Consider the following 19,620-nt stretch of genomic DNA (forward strand, 5'->3'; position numbering starts at 1 on the left):
TGTGGACAGTGTATTTATTTCTGGAATCTGTTATTTGCTTTGTCTGCCCTCGTTTTGCAGATTTTCTTCTTACCTTATAGCTAAATGTACTCAGTTGCTCTCAGGAAAAGAGGAATGTCCTCTTTCTTCTCCAGAGTTCCACCTCTGATAAAAAGCACCTTTCTTCTCTGCTGCCTCACCACATCATTTTAGCAGAAAATATGCCTGTCTACTACATTTTAAACATAACAGTTTGTCTTTTCTCAAGAAATTAATTCAAATCAAAACAGGGGAAAAAAAATCTGAGCATCATTTCTTTAAACCTTCATGCCATCCATGAAACCCTGATGTTGTCATTGCATGAACCAAGTAAAAATAAAGTGAGAAAGAAGTTTTACGTATACCTAAAGAACTAATATCAAATGATATTAGTTAGAATTCTTAGGCACCTGATTCCATTTTTAACTTTCCCAACATTAATAGTGTCACAGTGTTTCTGTGCTCAGATAGACCTTTGGCCTATCAGTTTGCTGATGTTCATTACCCTATAGACACAACTAGTAAGTCTATGCTGGTTTATATTAACTATCTAAGCAAAGATACTTCATAGAACTATCATAAAGGGTATTTGCATTTATTGAGCTTTGAGTTCATGCTCTCACCAAGATGCAAAGCTGAAAGAAATGGTTACAGTTCTCCAGAGCAAAACATCGCAAACCAGAGCTGCATTTTAAAACACAGCAACACTCTCCTGGTAGAATAATCTATTAGAAGGAGAACATCTGCATCACAATAACCAGGTGTGATGGGACCACATACCAACTCAACCATGTCTTCAAAAAAACAATTTCCAAGTATCATAAATTTCATATTAGAAGGTTATTAAGAATAGCAGATATCGTAAGATAAACATGAGTTTTAACGGAGTACTAGTGACAACATCCTGCATTTCTGGAGATCTTTAATGCCTGAAAATACTTTTAGAGAAAATATTTCCTAAACAGGTTGCAAGGTACAAGACAATAATGCACTAACAGACAAAAACATAATAATCTAAACTTCATGAAAAAGAAAGTGAATTTATCAGTTCCATATTAACTCTATTCTTCATCAATATAGAGCAGAAAATTTGATGGGGTAAAGGAGAAATGCAGAAATGTGGGAATCTTCTCCAAGTCAGGGATAAAATCTCACACTTTGTGTTCTGCTTGCCCCATTGATTGCCTTTTTCTTTCTTTTGATTCAGATATTAGTCTGTAGAAGAAAGGAAAATAAAGACAGAATGTTTTCAGAAAAAAAAAGCATGATACAATGTATTCTGATCTGAATTAAGATTTTATAACCTTTCATAATATATTCCTAATTAACTTCTTAATTTTGCAACAGTAATGTTTGTATTACAATTTTTGTGTATATAATTTTACAATATGTCAACTCTCAAGATAAGGAGTGTAGCAGGAAGAAATGTAGCAAAAGATTTTAGGACGTCCAATTTTCTGGGCTCTCACGCATGCTCAATGAAGTACTCTAATGTCGTTGGTTGAAAGATCATGTGACACGTTTTAAGCACTGTATTTAAAGTGGTGCTCTTGTAATAAATCTTAATCTTGCTCTCACACTGTGGTGTGAGTAGTGGGGTTCGAGCAACAACAAGCACCTCAAATGGCACCCTAACAGGGACTTGTGGTCAAAAATTGTGACCATTGTCTCATAGAGCTAACCTAACTTCTAAATGTAAGTTCATTATTACAGACTTCCCAGCAAGATGCAGTTACTTCTGGAAAATGTCGTGAAAAAGAACAATTCTCTGGCTTGATATGTTTTCACACATTATTTTTTAATTTAAAATATGGTGTATTAAGAATTATGTCATTTTGGTTTAGGAAAGAAAGGCATAAACACTAATTGTTACCTTTTTTAATATTTAGAGCAGCAAAGGGGTAAAATCTTTTTTTACCTAGGAATAAGAATTGCACTGAGGTGCTGGTTAGGGGAATGTTATCATTTGGCATTATTTTTTCACATACATAAGTTCATCAGTTCCACAGTGGAACTAAACAGGTGATTGAATCTGAAAACACATCAGCTTTCTCTTGGTGTCAGATTATCCCTGGACTGAGGCTGACTGAAATTTAAAATATGATGGAACTGCAGCTGTGAAGATCCAACAGCCCAAAATTTGTAAGAGTATTTTCCATAACCATTTCTTCTGTTGCAAACATGTAAACTAGGTTATAAAAAAAAAAAAAGAAAAGAGCTATTAGCCCTGTAGATTTTTGCAATGTGTTATACATTCATTGCCAGACACCTGCATAAAATGATTTCAAGCATAAAGATATGTGTTAACATTCATTCATTTTGATTAACCTGAAATATCACTTCATAATCTGATCAATAATAACAGTATTTAGGACTTAGGTAATGGGGTTTTTTTGACGAGCTAATTTGGATAATTTGGCTGCCAACATACACATATCTCAATGGATTCTGTTTGTATTATAAATTACTCTTGCCCATGGAAGGCTGGAAAAGAAGTTTCTTCTATTCTGATATTGAGAAATAAATTTTACACTGAATACCCCAGAATATTAACTGTCCACAGTAGCCTCAGTACATGGTGCATAGTGAACAATTCCATTTTATTTTCATAGTTAGGAAAGACTATTTCTATATGCAGCTTGTATTTAATTTATATGAATTCATCCTTTTCCTCTGCAGGAGTAATTTCCTGTTGGATTTTTTCTATTTCAGTTTTTTACAAATTCACATTGAAATTGGTATCCACTACTATTATCTTATCCCCTTGGTCATAACTAAAAACTTTTTTTTTCCCACCTGACTATATGCATTCTGTGTTTAAAATTATTTCTACAGATCTAGTCCCACTTGTAATGAACACAGGACCTCTTTCAGGAACTATTACTGCAATAAAAGCAATGCTTGTCTTACAATACTTCCCAATTCTTTTTCGAAAAACTTTAGTGGACTTTGGTTTCTATTTGATTGATTTCATTGTTGAATGCAGCCCTATGCCTTCATATGCAGCTTAGAACTGTTAAACACATGGCTTTACCTCATTAGACAAAAAAAGTTCCCATTCAGAGCTGGTAAGTCATTAACCATTACTTAATCTTTGCTATTTCAAAATCAAACAGGGTCTATAGTGCCAAAAATACTGCAAAGCTTGGATTGTGAAAGTCTAAATTTGAGTTATCACATGCATACTGCAGAAAGTCGTACTTCTGCTACTAAATCCCTCCCTGCCTCTCTTACACTCTCTCACATAAGGTATATTCACATGTACTTTAGACACCTAATTTAGATGCAATTTAGAGTACAATCTAAGTTCCTAAATTCCCAACAAGGTCAATGGAACTATGCAGACTCCTCCAGAGTGAATTCAGGAAAGGTAAATTCTTAAAGTGAGATGTGAATGCTGCTGGTGGTGTATTCCTAAATTTTGAGGACAACATGCCCCAAATTTATTCCAGAGGTGCCTTTAGGACTTATCTGAAGCATTACTTAGTGCCAAGACTGATATTATCCTGGAGTAATGCATTCTGTATTTTTTAACAGCAGCTGAAATAAGTAGGAAACAGTGCTGGTAGATGTTGCTTCCTTTCCATGCCTTCATCTGTCTGGAAATTCTTATAAATTCATATTCATGAAAGAATTATAGTAAACTCTTCCTTATATTGTTTTCCAATTTGGACAGTACACTTTGAAATATCTACCCTCTACTTTTTTTAGGGTGAAGTGTCTTATTAAGGTTGTCATTTTGCTTAGAGAAATGTGAGGTCTTTAACTTTCAAACTCATAGTATTATTTTATCATAGAATTCTCATTTCTGTTATTCGTGATTTTCTTCTTCAAAAAAGTACAAGAAATATCATTTGTAGGTTTTATACCTGAGAACTTGTTCTGCATGGTGCAGTACTTGACTCTAAATATATTGTTTATTGAAAGTTGATTTTTTTTTCTTGTAAATATTGGCAAGGATTGTAAAAATATATGTTTTTAGTAGGTTATTCTTTTATTGTAGCTGGTCACTGTGGTTCTCCGGACCCAATTGTAAATGGTCATATTAGTGGAGATGGTTTCAGTTATCGTGACACTGTGGTCTACCAGTGCAATCCTGGCTTTCGACTTGTTGGTACATCTGTCAGAATTTGCCTGCAGGATCACAAGTGGTCTGGACAAACTCCTGTGTGTGTCCGTAAGTGTGATTAGTTTTTCACTGAATTATTGCTACTATTTTAAACATAATTAAACATTAACAGGTGATTGGAATTTGAATGAGGTCTTTGAATGAGGTGTTCATTATGATCCTGTCTCTAATCTAGCACAGACGGATTAACTACACTCAGTATTTTCTGATTTCTGTTGTTTCAGAAACAGGATGACCTAGACATTGAAGTGGGTTGAACTGCAGGTTGCAGCTGTGTAACTTAATCTATTGCTTTCTCTCTCTTTCTCCAGGCATAATTGTTATGTTAAGTGGGTTTACTGAACCTTTCCCCTATATTTTTTTTCACCAGAAATAAAAAATTCCTTTGTATATTTTCCCTATTTTGTGAACAAAGCTGGGATACTGTTCATCTGTGCAGTTTTGATGGTGACTGCCCGTTTTTTCAAGTAGTCCTACCAGTGCAAGCCCCGGCATGGCATCAAATTATGCTACATCTGTTAGAAAATATTTTAACTTTTTTATACCCTTTAATAGGATTTGGTTTTTTGCTCTTAATTCATCTGTTTTGAAAATCCTGTAATTAATTGCTAGAATTGATGAGTCTTTCCTACTCTTACTTCCTTCGTCCTTTGCATGGAAGATTTTCTGACATTTTCTGGACCATCAGCCATTTTATCAGAACCAAGTGCAATTTCACTGGTTTTTGTTGTACTACTTTATTACGTAGTTGATTTTATTTTTATTTCAGTTTTAATAAAGATCCCCATTTTTATACAATTTTTGTTATTTTTAATGGAGCTTTTATATCAATTATTTCAATGCTCTATTTTTTAAGATGTCTGCAATTCAGACAGAAGTATTTTTGTCTACACAGAGAAAGTCACTGAGATGATCAGCTTTTCTATTCAACACATTTTAGTATCTTTATTTCATTTCAGTTATATTACTGGTAAGTCATTAGATTTCAAAATATTCAGTATTTTCTTTCTTAGGGGTAAAATGAAAATTTTTAACTGTATACAGCTGCAGGAAATAACTGCCAAGTGTAGTTGTCCTTTTAAAATCCTATTTATATCTTCAAGTGATTTGTATTCATCAAAGGAGAAATGTCACCAGCTAGCATTATTACTTTTACTGGTTTCATTTTACTGTGCAGTGAATAAAATTCCTTTAAAAGAAAGGGAAAAAGCAGGGGGGGAGGTTTAGGGTTTGGGCATGTATTTTCTGAAAGATCTTTTCACTTGCTTCTTATTAGAGTTAACAGGAAATATGAAGACTTTCCATTAGTTCCTTTTGAGTAGGAGCACAACAGATTCAAATGAAAAAGATAAACCTGTGTACAGTGTATTTATTTGAGTATGAGAAACATCATTAGCACCAGAACAAAGTTGAAAAGTTCTGTGTTCATATGCGTGTCTATGTATACATTCTGATTTTACATTGTCAGTATCTATGGTTTCTATATCTTCTATAATATTTTAATATCTTGTCACATGGAAACCTAGAGCTTGACCATAATAAGTTTATTTTATAAGTTTTATTTTAACACAATCAACACAAATAATACACATAATGGGAAAGACTTACTCCCAACAATGATTTCTTTATTGTCACAAGAAAATTAGATTAAAAGAATCACTACTTAAGCAAAACAATGCAAGACCTTTAGAACAGGGATGCTTCAGAACTCCAGAATGTTCTGAAATAGTGCATCAAATTTGGCTTTTGTCCCCATTACTTTTTTAAGTATGCAGGGAAAAAAAGTTTTTCTTTTATTTGTATTAGTAGGAATATAGCAAATCATATGCATTTTTTAAGGTCTCATACAGATCAGATGTGTATCAAAATGCATATATATAATTATATAATTATTTTTATTACAACTTTCAACATAAAGTAAAAAGTAGGTTCTAAAAGTTTTATTGAAAAAATAATATTTTTCTTCTGGCAGTTAAGAATTCTGAGTAAGTATATCCTAATTTTTTTCTTAAATTTCCTGTATAAATATCAGCAATGAATTCAGAAGGGAAACAAACAAACAAACTAACAAAAAAAACCCAAACCCTAAAAGAGCTCAACCAGCAAGTGATTCTCTGGATCAGTGCCTTTCCCTTAGATGCTAACCTGCTTATTTTTCTTCTAATAGCAATCACATGTGGACATCCTGGGAATCCAGCTCATGGAATGACTAATGGCAGTGAGTTCAACTTAAATGATGTTGTCAATTTTACTTGCAATGCTGGATACTTACTTCAGGGTGCTTCTCGAGCACAGTGCCGAAGCAATGGGCAGTGGAGTAGCCCTTTACCCAATTGCCGAGGTAAGAAACTTCCTTTTACATTCTTTGTTCTCTAATTACTTATTTCAGGCATGATCCTCCTTTACCCTGCCTTCAAAATACCAGGATATAATTCATAAGCCTGACCTTTGGGAACTTATTGCCATCTTTATTTGATTTTTTTTCCTTTCTATATTGGAAATTTTAGTTAGGGCTGGGTATTGGGGAAGCCTAGGCTTTTCAGTATTTTGCCTCAAAGTTCTGACTGCAATCCCTAGCATTTAGTTTATAAACATATAGAGTGAACTTTGTATCAGAAAAGTTATATTACCTTAATAAATCACAGTTGGCTGTCTAGTATGAACTAGATGCATTTTAGTATATTTTCCATAAACGATTGATTACTCCTATTAAAACATAGTTATGCAGTTGAATATTTATGCATCAAAGCACTATTAATTTTTCTGTATTTCCTAGCAATATCTGAGATATGTTCATAACTTTTGTACTTGATTTTTCTTTCCCCACAAAAAAAAAAAAAAAAGTAAGATTTAATTCTGATTGGTTTTCTTGTAAAGACTTATCTGAGCTTAATTACTGGTATGGTATGGGTAAAATAGACATGTTTGAGAGATCAGAATGAAGCAAGTGTGTATCAAGTGAGAAAATGTGTATCAAATGTACATATTAGCGAGGGACAAAGAGAAACCATTTTAAAACACAATCTAGAATTCTCAGATTGATTTATTTACCCAGATGCCAGTAATGTAATTAAGAATAAAAGGGAAGCAAGTCTCTGAAATTAGCCTGCTTTCAGTCCTTCCATTATGACAACTGTTTTAATTTCTTTTCTTTAACTTTTGGCCATCATTGCAGAATATGGACCTAATATCTAGTCTTTACTCTGTTCCACCAATATCTTTATCAGACACCTACAATCTGTTCACTGGTTTGTTGTTTTAATGTCATATTCCCCAAAATAGCTTCTATTGGTGTAGTACAGGCTTTCTCAAAGCTGAATCCAATAAGATATCACGCATTATTTTCTTCTAAATCACTGAGGCAGACTGAATATCTTCTGACTATGAAATAGATGCAAATTGACAGAGAGGTGAAAGGTAAGACATGAGGTGAATCATGTAAAATATACTGAAAGCTCTCAACAGCCTGGAGAAAACGTCCTGAGATACTGTATATCCTTCAGTGCTTTTTTCTTGAAGGCTCCAGAAGGAAATGTAGGTTCTAATTTATGGCTCTAATTTAAAAATGTTGTTCCTGATCATATTCAAAGCTGGAATTGTCTAGGTTCATTTACAAATTTTAATAAATGCTAATTTCCAAATATGTAAACCAAAAACATATTAAAAAATGCTTAGTGTCTGGAAAGAATGTGATTATTATGCCTGCTATGGAACATGCAAAGAAATAGAGCACAAAAATTTCTCCAGAAATGCAGTGGCTAGTAAGCTTTTCTTGAGTATTTTCTTTCACAGGAAAAATGTTCAATCAGTGTAAGTATGCTTTTTGTTCTTTGTAACTTGTCCTTTATGGCATAAAGGAAATTGCACAGCGAAGTCACGCTAAAGATACAAACATTGGGACTAATAAGAAGTTAACTTCAGCTATTGTACCTTTATTATCTCCACCTGTTGGTTTATTAAAAATCTTATTGTATTACAATTGTTGTTCCTAAGAATAATAATTATCTTTGGTGATTAGCTCATCATATTGTTTCAGAGCTGGCTGATGCAATTTCAAGCTCAGTGTGTGTGGAATTAGATCTTTCATTCTCATTAAAACAATAAAGAGATGGCAATTCCCTCAGTCACTACCCTCAGAATTTATTCAAGTGAGTTAACTAGCATAGCAATATAATTATTGGAACAGAGAAACAGGAATTAGCAAACTGTTTCTATTTAGGCTCGTGTATTTTTTTTCCCTTTCATACTGCTTTGTTTTGCTAGACTTTAGTGAACATCCTCCTCCATCTCATCTGTGAGGCATTTAAGTGAGGTTTTATTTGTTGAAAACACACACTTGTACACTTATCCTGTAGATGCAGCCTGAATCTGCTCTGTTTGACTGTCAGAGGGAGAGACTGAGTAGCTTTGCTGAAGCTCAAGCCCATTTACAATCTGAGTTACTCAACTATTTACACTGAACTCTAGTACATTCCTTAAAAGGAAAACAAATCAAAGTGAAAGAGGAAAAACAATGCAATGGCTGAGAAGATTTAAAAAATAAGAACCTCCAGAATTAGGACACTTACAGTTACTACAACATTTCAGTTGTCTCTCCTGTCCACTTTTATTTTCCTTTTTTAATTTGTCACATGAATTTGTGTTTGATCCAGGCCAATTTATGGTCTGAAATCTTGTTTAGGGAGATTAGTTTTCTGAAAGGAGTATTATAGGTGCAACTCTGCCAAGATCCATTCACTTAACCATGGGAAACTCCTACCAGAACAGAGTGGCCCAGAGTTCCTCAGCTGAGTATCTACAGTTTTGTCTATTCTCATGCAGGTGGTGTAAACCCGGACTTTTGCCATTCACTCAGTGTTTCTTCACTTCGTTCTTCCCTTCACTTAGTATTTCTTTCTCTATAGTAACATATATTTTTCAGTGAGTATCTTGTATCTCTTCCATCACAAACTGTGAGGATCCAGTTAGTTGCGTCACCTCCTCTTTTGTTCCCCCTTCCATGCACCCTGTGAGAGCCTAGAGCACTTTGCTAGCTGGCACTTTGCTAGCTGTAGCTGCTCACCTCAGGGACTGAGTTTAACTGATTTAAACTGTTTGAAAAAGGTGTCATGAAGTTTGCAAATTCTCTAAGAATCCTAATTTTGGCTTCTAGAGAGGAATATACTGTCTAAAGTAAAAATAACTGTTGTAAATATGTTTGTGCACCAAAAGATATTCAGTCATTGCATAAAGGGAATAGTAACGTCAATTTAAGCATGTCAGTGTTAGAGTAATTCTATACCATTGACCAACTACATGCATCTCTGATCTAGAAATCTGGGAGATTCTTACTTCTTACTTACATTTAAAATGTTCTGTTGTCTAGATAATTGGTATTGTTTCTTATTTTAGGCTAGCATAGTGAGTAGACCATGTAATTGGTATGTAGCAGTTTCTCTCTGCTGTTCCTTTCTTCTCACTTTGTTTTTCTTCTCTGGTGTGCATTTTCCACAGGGCTGCAGAGATTATCTACTCCTTTATGCACCACTCTCTCTTCATTTTTTTTCCTTTTTTTTTTTTTAATTTTTGTGTGTGTGGCCTCCTCTCTGGTGTATTTTGCCCTTTCCTAAGGACATTTTCGGGAAACACAAAGTTCCCACGTGGACTCAACTGTGATTTGAAGAGAGATCGAGGGCTGGGGTTATTCAGCCTAGAGGAGAGAAGGGGAATCTTGCTGATCATCTACTCTTACCTAAGGCAGAGTGTGAAAAAAGAGGGCTAGACTTCGCACTAGTGCCCACTGCAAGGATGTGATGCAAAAGGCACAAAATAAAACATAAGAAAAAGCTTCTTAAATGTGAGAGTGGTAAAATACTCAAACAGATTTGCCAGAGACATTGTGGTGTCCGCTCTTATTGGCATTCAAAACCTGACTGGACAAAGCCCAGGGCAAACTCTTTAGCTGTCCCTTCCAAGTTCAAGTATTCTGTGATTCTGTACAATTTATGACTAAAGACTATATATACACCAACTCTATTGCTTAATGAATTGATTAGAACTTCACTAAAGCAAGTAATAGCACTTCTTTTGGCATATGACTTTACTTATAAAATTGCCTTTTATTTAATGGGTGGAAAATATTTGTTCTAAAGTTCATTGTTAGTGATGAATTATGAATTTGTGCACAAAGAAAGTAAATCTTCCAGGTCCTTAAATATTCTGCTGGGAAAGGACTGATGTTCCTAGCAAAACTGTGTCATTTAATCCAACAGAGATTTTACATATGACCTTTTTTTCGAACCTCACTTGAGTTCACCTGAGTAAATAATGAACTTGGCTTCACTTAGCTGAGACTCTATATGAAGTACTACAAATTAAAGATTGCTACTTGAAGCTATTGCAGCAGTTTTGTTTTATTTTATTTTATTTTATTTTATTATATTTTATTTTATGTTAATGTTGCAACTGAGCTACCATGTATACACAGTATACCTTGATACTTACAGAAAATAAATCTGGGCAGTTCTTAGGCACCCTTTTACAATGATACATTGCTTCAATCTGTTGTGTCAGCAGCAGGTTAACCAATTAACTGCGGGAAGGAAGTTTACCACGGAAATTATATGAGGTTTCTTGGCTGACAAAAAAGCAATGCACACAAAAGATCGTATATGCTACTTTTATGAAACAAAGGATTTCAATATGTTTGTACACTGAAAGCATTGAACTGCTTTGCAATGATATTTCCCTCTCTTCCAGAATGCTGTTATTTTTTTAATTTAAGAATGTTTTATTCTGTTCTATTTAACTGTTTTAGTTCAGCAAGTGAGACTTTTAATCTCTAAAAATGTATGCATTTTTTTAATATTGGATTTGGACCTGTGGTCTGAGGTAACACGATCTTTAAAATACCTATATCTATACTAAATCCTAAACCAAGTATGTTCAGTGTGAATTTTTTTTTCATTAGCAGTTTGGAACCACTTTCTATTTTGTCTTTGGAAGCACAGAAAGACAATCTCCATGCTTTCTAATTTTCATAATGACACTTAACCAGCAAAATGAGAACTGAATCAGATGGTCTCATCAGGGCTCTGCACTCCCGATTGTGCTGCAGGTCATTTTTCCATGTATTATATTACCATATTAAACACCACACTTAACCATATCTTCTAGAAAGCAAGTATTTGCAAGAAGAAGATTTTCTTGTTAGGATTTCTTTGTTTTGGCATTGGATAGACTGGCCTATCACTTACTGCCTGTATTAAGGCAGTCATATCTTTTATCTTCTAATAATTGAGATTTAAGAGCTTTTTCCTATTAAAAATATGCTTCTTAAAACTGGAAATATTTTGCTCAGATGATCTGTTTGGCAAAGTTGTGAAGCTGTGTGTTAGCTCACATTCTTCAGTCTCTATCAGTAAGTTCAGGCTATTAGTAATAAAGAATTCAAGTCTCTATTTATACTACTTTTGTGCTGATTTTCTTTATCTAATTACTGATAGTTTCTTGAAAAGTTTAATCAGACTTTTTTGTCTTATCAAGAATCTAGTATCTACAAGGAATGTCCAATTTTATTGTGCTTTCTTTAGTGAGTATATAATTTGAACCATCATTCCTTCACTGACAAGAAAAATAACCTTTCTAATGACAGCTGATAGAAAGGTGGGAGAGATTGAGACTGATGACCAATTCTTCTCATCCCTAGACAAAGCAGCTCTGAATTTAAGCAATTTTTCATCTATGGTGGTATCAAGGATTCATATAAGCTGAGAAATGTTGTGTTTTGTTCAGTTTTGTTTTTCCAAAGTCAGAGGCCTTTGTTGTGTCTTTTTTATACTTTAAATGTCAGAGATAACTAATCCATTCATGTTAATAGCATGTTGAGAATTAGCACTAAGTTTCCTAAATAAAAAGGTGAGGTGCCATGGGAGATGCTATGAATTTTTTGAGATATTTACCTGAATTTGGCAGAGATGACACACAACTTAAAATTATTTCTGTGCCTCTCTGGAGGGAAATCTGCCTGGAAATCAGGCAAAGACACCTCAAAAGGTAGTAGAAACATCTTTTGAGGCAACGGAATAGAGTTCCTCTTCCATGTGAAAAACAATGCTCTGATTAAGAAAAAATATAAAAAGACTTTAAGACATGACCCCGGAGCTTGTACTATTCTGACAAAAGTTATAGTGTTGATACTACTTGTACGTAGATGCCCACAAATGAATTTGCATATAGACAAAAGAGAGAAAAATAATAGGTAAGCATTTTATCTTTCTGATCAATTTTCTACTGTAATACCTGGCAAAATCTAAGAAGTTATCATTCTTGCATATTGTTGACTTTGAATTGAACTTTAATAAAATTCCATTTACTGGCAATTTTGTCACTATGCTTTTACAAGCACTGCTTTCTTTTTATAGGCAGCATTTTTAAGAACTTGTCATAAAGTCAGAGTGAATTCTCTATTCTTTATTCACTGAGTGTCAGTCCCTATATATGTTCTAGATACCAACATTAATGCAATACTTTTCAAATAAAAAAAGTTTAAAAATACTGTTGATCAGATATGAAACTTTATAAAAGAAACTTAAGATTGTTTCTGTCATGAAAGAAGAAAAAAAGAGTGTGAACAAGAAATGAAATACTGTGAATTATGTACTTTTTTTGATATTCAACTTTTTAACAGAAAACTGCCCTAAAGGACTCTGACATGGTCTTTTCACTTCTTTGTCCTCAAGGGTTTGAATGTACTCAGTGTGAGATTCCAAAGTTATCAGGGCAGACTTGAAGCATTCTCCAGCTTTTCTCAGAAGACTAAACCGAGACTGCCAGAATTCATTTCCCATGTAACCCTTGACAGGTGTCATTGAGAGAAAGCAATCTCCGTCTGCTCTCTCTGTGATTTACAACTGAGTCCCCAGGGTGAAAGGCAATCAGGGAAAATACTGCCCTAGTTCTGTATGCCGACCAACTCAAATTCTTTTCTAAAGTACTCCTTACTGCAGACCTTCTTAGCAACAGCACACTTGTGTATATATTTAAAAATCTATAGCTGATCTTAAATGGTACTGCAGGCATAATTTTGTTTGCTCTTTAACTTGAGGGGAAATATTCTCTTGCATAATCATTTAATAAGGCTTCATATATGATGCAAGATTTTTGTTGCAAAGAGGACATCCTTAAATTATGCATTCGGTGACTATTCTGTATTTTATTCATCACTAATCTGTCTAAACAGATACTGCTGGTACAAGAATGAGAACTCTGTATCACACAGACAAATTGATACTTTGGGAGTGCAGTATATTCTTTGAACATTCCATATTTCTGGTCTGCATGGAGTATTAAGTTTTTCGGTTCTCCCTATTGACTTGCAAAGATAGTTCTGTTAGAATTGCCTTTTGGTAGCTTTAGGCCAGCATATCTTCATGTAACAAAGTTCTTTTTACTTAATTTCTAATACTGACTTTCCATAAGCTAACTTAGCATGTTTACCCATTAAACATCACAAGAAACTAAGCCTTACAAACAGTATGAATCTTGTCCTGTAGCTTGGGAAAAAAATCAGTAATGTGTGTCCTCATGCAAATTCCCTCTAGTTTTTTGCATTTGTTAATGAAATCTCACTGTAAAAATGTATACACTACTTAAGCTACACATGCCAAATTTTTAGTACTACAGTCCTGACCTAAAATAAATGTGGATGATACTAAATACAGGCTACTAAACATGCACCTATACTGTGGATCTATGTGAGTACAGCAAGGAGTCCTAGTTGCACCAGGATAAAATATCTAATGCAGAAAAATTTTCAATATGATTGATATATTTATAAATTATATTAATTCACATTTGGACTATTGGGGTAGGAGCATATTATTTTTCCAGAGGATTTTTACAGTCATAAAACGCATTTCCATACTTTTTACTTATATAGAGATTATTTAAAGAAAGAGCTGCTCTTACTGGTATAGTTGCTAAAATAGGTAGATATCAGTAGAGTAGAAAAGTGTTATTTTGATGCAGTTACTTTTTGATATGCAGTTTCATTGAAAATTGATGTACTGACTAGAACGTGGGCATAGATCTCAGAAGATCTGAGTTTAGTCCTGTGCAGCTGAGTACAGTTCAGTACAAATATTCCATACAACCCCGAATATCAGCTTTTGATATGATGGATCACAATGCTGATATTGTGTTATTGTGAAGCTGGGAATCAAATTACCATATAATAGCAGTTTTAGCTAAATGGAATTATTTTTAAATATTCATTTCTGCATTTGAAATTAAATCTATCTGTATTTTTAAACTAAAGAGTGCTCTGGCATGGGAGCTTAATTGCCTCTACTTATTTAGAAGATTCTCCAACAAGTTTTTCGTCTGATCCAAGTGGCACATTCATAGGAATTGTTTGGAGCATGATTCAGGGGTTAATATAGACAGCAGGACCATTCCTCATGAGAGGTTCAGAGAAATTCTCTCTACTCTGGAGAGTAGCAGAGCACAACAGCATAGACGTAGCGACTGTCTACTGGCCTCATGCCAGAGGACAAATGCAGGCAATTCTTTACTTTGCATTGATAACAGATGTAGATTCAAATGCTTCAGAATGTATATACATATGTGGAAAAATTGAGTTTAGGGATATGTTTCTACAAGGCAACTTATAACTACGCAGAGAATACGGGCTACTTTCAAAAACAGAAGCTTTTCAATGGCATCTACACAGCACTACGCCACAGGGTTAATTGGGATGCAGCATGTGGTGCTTCTGGGAACTGTGCTACTTCCTGTAAGAAAGAATTGCACTGTGAATACAGACATATGAGCTCATTCGGATCTTGGTTAGTATTTTGGTAAGGCTTCCTGTCAGTGTACTGTACATTCTACAGACTTTCATATGCATCCTTGTGCTAGAATGGTAGTTATATTCCCAGTGAAAGAATTAGACTTAGCTGATAGTGATTAGTAATCATTGAAAAAAAGCAGTAACAAAGAATGTGTAATGTAAAAAGGACAAAGCTTTTTCTCTTGGTAATAGAAATTCCCAGAAACTAAGAATTTTCAGAGTTCTTCAAAGTATGGAGACTTCCACATCCAAATTTTTCACAGGTTCCAAAGAGCAGTGAGATTTTAAGACATTTTTTCCTGTCTTATGGGACAGAAAACAACATAAGCAGGTAAAGAGCTATTTGTTTCTGTCAATGAAATCTCAGTGTAAACAGATTTATTTAACCTACACATATTTGATTTATGTATAAAATCGATACAGCATTAAGTTTAAATAAAAGTTGGTAGTATGAAATATAAGCTGAACTGTTACAATGTAAACTAAATGTAACTTCTCTTGTGAATTATTTTATAAAATTCACCATGAAACAAAATAGGAGTAGTTTCAGTTAGGAGACTCTGTAGCTTTACTACTGCTCAGAAACAAAAAAAAACCCAAACAAACAGGTGAGTCTCTTTCACTGAACATCATCAGTATAGATAATGACTTACTAGTGCTTTATGTACATCATTGCAATACCTAGTGCTTTTTAAATGCTGGAGAAGGCAGGAAATATCCACAGAGATGAGGTCAATGAAGAGGATTTTTCCCCAGCTAAGGCTTTCTGCTGAGGCTCAGCAGTTTCTTTTTCTGGTATCCAAATTTTCGATTGCTACACCAACCCAAACTATTAAATGATTCTATGATTCCATGTTCACAACAGAGTATAAAACAAATGACTGGGGAGGTTAGATATAACTTATATAAAAACTAAACAGCCATGATAAAAATCCATAATTTTTTATGTTTTTTAACTGCTATGTGAAAAAATTACTTCATGCTTTCTTGTGCTTACTCTCACTCCCACTCCACTATCAAATATTTGATTTTTCACCAGCTTCATTTTTTATACACATTAATAGCAGAAAATGTTCTTGTTAATCTTGAAAACAATTTTTTTAATTACAGGAAATTAAAAAAGAAAATGTCAGCATGTTATTTAAACTATATACTGATTTAATTTGGGTTCATTCACATAAAATTACATAGAAGACCAAAATAATCCTACCAAGAGAATGATAAAATATTCTTCCAATTTCCCTTTGAACTTGTATGTCCAAGACTATTACAAGTACTGGAGTAAAATCTTAGTATTACTTTCAAAGCAAAAAAATCTAAGGACTTACTTAGAGTCAACATATCTGATATTTAAGCCAAATAAACCCCACAAAGGATATCATATGGACCACAGTCATGAACTGCTAGTGAAGTAATGAAAATAATTGTTACACTTACAGTATTGCTATTATGCATCAGTAATGAATACTGTTTGTCCTACAGTGGTGAACTGTTCTGATCCTGGCTTTGTGGAAAATGCAATTCGGCATGGACAGCAGAATTATCCTGAAAGTTTCAAATATGGAACAAGTGTGGCATACCATTGCAAGAAGGGCTTTTATCTGTTGGGCTCATCTGCACTGACCTGTAAAGCTAATGGATTATGGGATAGATCATTACCAAAGTGTTTGTGTAAGTATTCATTCAGTTGGATTAGTATTAAAGAGTGCTGCGTGATTTAAAATCATGATAGACAAAAAAAAGTGTAACCATCTGTTGAAGAACAAAATTGAACTTTAGGATCAACATATTGCAAATTGTGTGTCTCACTAAGAAAACATTAAGACAAGATATCATGCAACTTGCCATTATTAAAAATGTGTTTACAGGGAACTGCGGAAATATTATTTCTAATGCCAGAAAGTTAACATTAATTTCCCTTTTTGGTGAATTGTTAAGATATCTGAAAACAGCTAGGGAAGTCTAAAATTATTATTTGTATGTTATAATTTAGATTGATAGTCTAAGACCATTAATGCCTCTATCAGATGATTTTTTTTTCAGACTTACTGAAGTGTATGCGTGAGAACAAATCTGTGAAATGTTGTGTAGAAAAATTTTGCTCAAGAGAGTCTTTTCATAACATCACTTCATACTTCCTCAATCACTTTTTCCTCAGAGAGGGAGGAAATTTTCTGGTGTTTCCTATAATCAATTCAGTGAGCTGCAGATCTTTAAAGAATAACAGTTTGGCTAACTAATTTCCATTGCGATATTTTTCTTCTCTGGTCACTATTAATATGCTGACATGACTTCTAATTTACAATGCAATTATAGGAAATAATAAATGAAATTGAAGTATACTTTAATGTGAAACACATCAGATTATTTTAAAGTTTTTGCTTTACAAATTGTGATTTTTACTAAAATTATATTTTTATGGATTTATACCAGAGCAATAAATGTTACTAGGTTAGTGAATTTATTTCTTTGTTATGCCTGGTCTTCATACTATTATGTATCCAATATTCACATGACCCAAGCAGTTTTGTTTTGGTTTCTCGCAAAAATCTGCACTTTCAATATCTGTGAATAACAGCTATAACCTGAAAAAATGGGTTTATTCACATTTCAATAGTAAAATAATTAGGCAAAATATAGCATTTTAAATACAAAAAAAGCTTTATACATTTTTCACTTGGCAAGAACATTTGACTGATGCATGCATATTCCTCACTTTTTGTGTCTTAGAAAAACCATTATGAAAGTCCGTGGCCCAAAACTGTCAGTGATCCCTTCCTACTTTTAAGACTGGAGTTTCAGTGTGAAGAGATGCTTCATATGTGAGGGGCAAAAGAGGATGGAGTATCTAAATCACCTAGAATAGCTACCTGTCTTTCCACATCAAGTGTTTTGGAAGTTTGATAGCATTTATATGACTTTCTGCTCAAAAAAGTCATAGACAGAGCTCAAGAAAAAATCATAAGTATCCATCCTTTTAGAATAGGAATTCATGACCTTTCTCTGGGGACTATTGATCAAGTCCATAGGAACTTTCAAATGAGCCTGGGAGGTGCCTATATTCCTCAATCACCTACCGGATTAACTCTTGCTACTTTGCTGTTGGTGGGCTGAAACACTATCTGAACCCTAAGTATCACTGAGACAAATTAAATTTCTTTCCTCTAAGGAAAATTCAATGAAATGATTAGGGCTCTTGGTGAGAGAAAAATCTCTTTATCTATTCACAGATTAAGTCACTCAGAGCTTTTTCAACTACTATAAGAGAGATGTGGTTTTCAAGTTATCAGCAATAATCTCTTTTTTTCAGGTGTGATTTTTTCAAGATTGATTTTGGTGATAGGGCACAGTGCTTGGAGAGGCAGTTGAGATAAGTTTTGAACCCAAAGTAGACACAGTTTACCCTGAACAATTCTAGTTCAAGAGTAAACAAATGGAAATTTCTGACATTGCTCTTTTATATGTAAGGCAATAACTACATGTGTCATTGCTTAAAAATGAATCCTTCTTTTCTTCCTCATAATTTGGGAAAAAAATTCATGCTACTCACTACAAATCATTATAAACCCACATTAAGGTTATTACCTACGTGTGGTTTTATTCCATAAAATCTGATCACTCACTGCAGCTCCTTCCAGAATTGTGGTAGGACTTGCACTTCCATGGTACTGAAGTAAGCTCATTAAGGTAACTGACCTGGCTGAAAATGAAACACTGTTTTTTTCTTCGGGAGTACTGTTCAGCCAGACCAGTTTCCTGATTTGGTTTACCGTTTGCTACAGGAGCACTTAAGCCAACCCAAGGAAAACAAGAGAAACACACAGCACTGGCCAGGACCACAAACCTTGGCAGAATCCACTGTGCAGTCAGATTGACATTATCATGGGATCTGGTATAACAGAGAAAATTTTGATATCTGTCAGAAATAGTCACCAGAAAAATAGTTGGGTTTTTTTTCTAAAAAGATAGTTTAATCATAGATAATTATCAAGCTGCTAAAGTTCAAATGGTCTATTTAAATGCTGCCTGTTCATGTGACTGTTTACTAAATCTATGCAAAATTTTTCTTTGTTATTTCTTTCGTTATTGGATGACCTAATTTTTATACAAAAGGTATTAAGAATATGATTTCTTGTCCACTTTAAGATGACTTATTTTTCCTCATATAACAGATCTGAACTTGTTTGCTAGTTATTATGTACCAAAACTGTTTATCTGATTTTTTTCTCAAACAAAAGTTACATATTTAACTTAACCATAAATATGATTAAAAATTACAAAAATGTTCAGTAATCCATTTTCCTCCTACTCTGTCTAGTGCAACACATTGCTATAGTCCATTGCTATAGTAATAATACAGAATATTATATTTCACTATACTACTTAAACTGTATCTAGTTATTTTATAGATATGATAGAGCTACTTACCATTATCATATCTGTAATATGTTAGCATATTGCAACATTAACTACATTTGGTTTATTCTTTCCTAACTGCAACTGAAATAATGTGTACTATTTGTAGGAAAGGACAGGAATGAATGAGGAAAGAGAGCTCTATATTTTCAGAGAAAGTCTGAACTGGATGGATTAGTCCTATACGAAGTTTTACACGAAGCTTTGTGTTTAATCTTACAAATGA

General features: G+C 33.8%; 1 protein-coding gene across 5 annotated transcripts in view; it reads left to right on the forward strand.

The window, feature by feature from the left end:
- Window positions 1–19,620, forward strand: part of CSMD1 (CUB and Sushi multiple domains 1) — a 1,084,078-nt gene that overhangs the window by 1,022,776 nt on the left and 41,682 nt on the right. For 4 of the 5 annotated variants that reach the window (XM_032681799.1, XM_032681800.1, XM_032681801.1 and 1 more), the window contains 3 exons: window positions 4,022–4,195; window positions 6,315–6,488; window positions 16,461–16,649. In XM_032681799.1, coding sequence (XP_032537690.1) covers window positions 4,022–4,195; window positions 6,315–6,488; window positions 16,461–16,649 — 537 coding nt within the window. Of the gene's footprint in view, window positions 1–4,021; window positions 4,196–6,314; window positions 6,489–16,460; window positions 16,650–18,760; window positions 18,865–19,620 lie in introns of those variants that run through there. The other variant, XM_032681803.1, reaches the window with a different exon arrangement.

Source organism: Chiroxiphia lanceolata, chromosome 3, assembly GCF_009829145.1.
Source record: "Chiroxiphia lanceolata isolate bChiLan1 chromosome 3, bChiLan1.pri, whole genome shotgun sequence".
Lineage (NCBI taxonomy): Eukaryota > Metazoa > Chordata > Aves > Passeriformes > Pipridae > Chiroxiphia > Chiroxiphia lanceolata.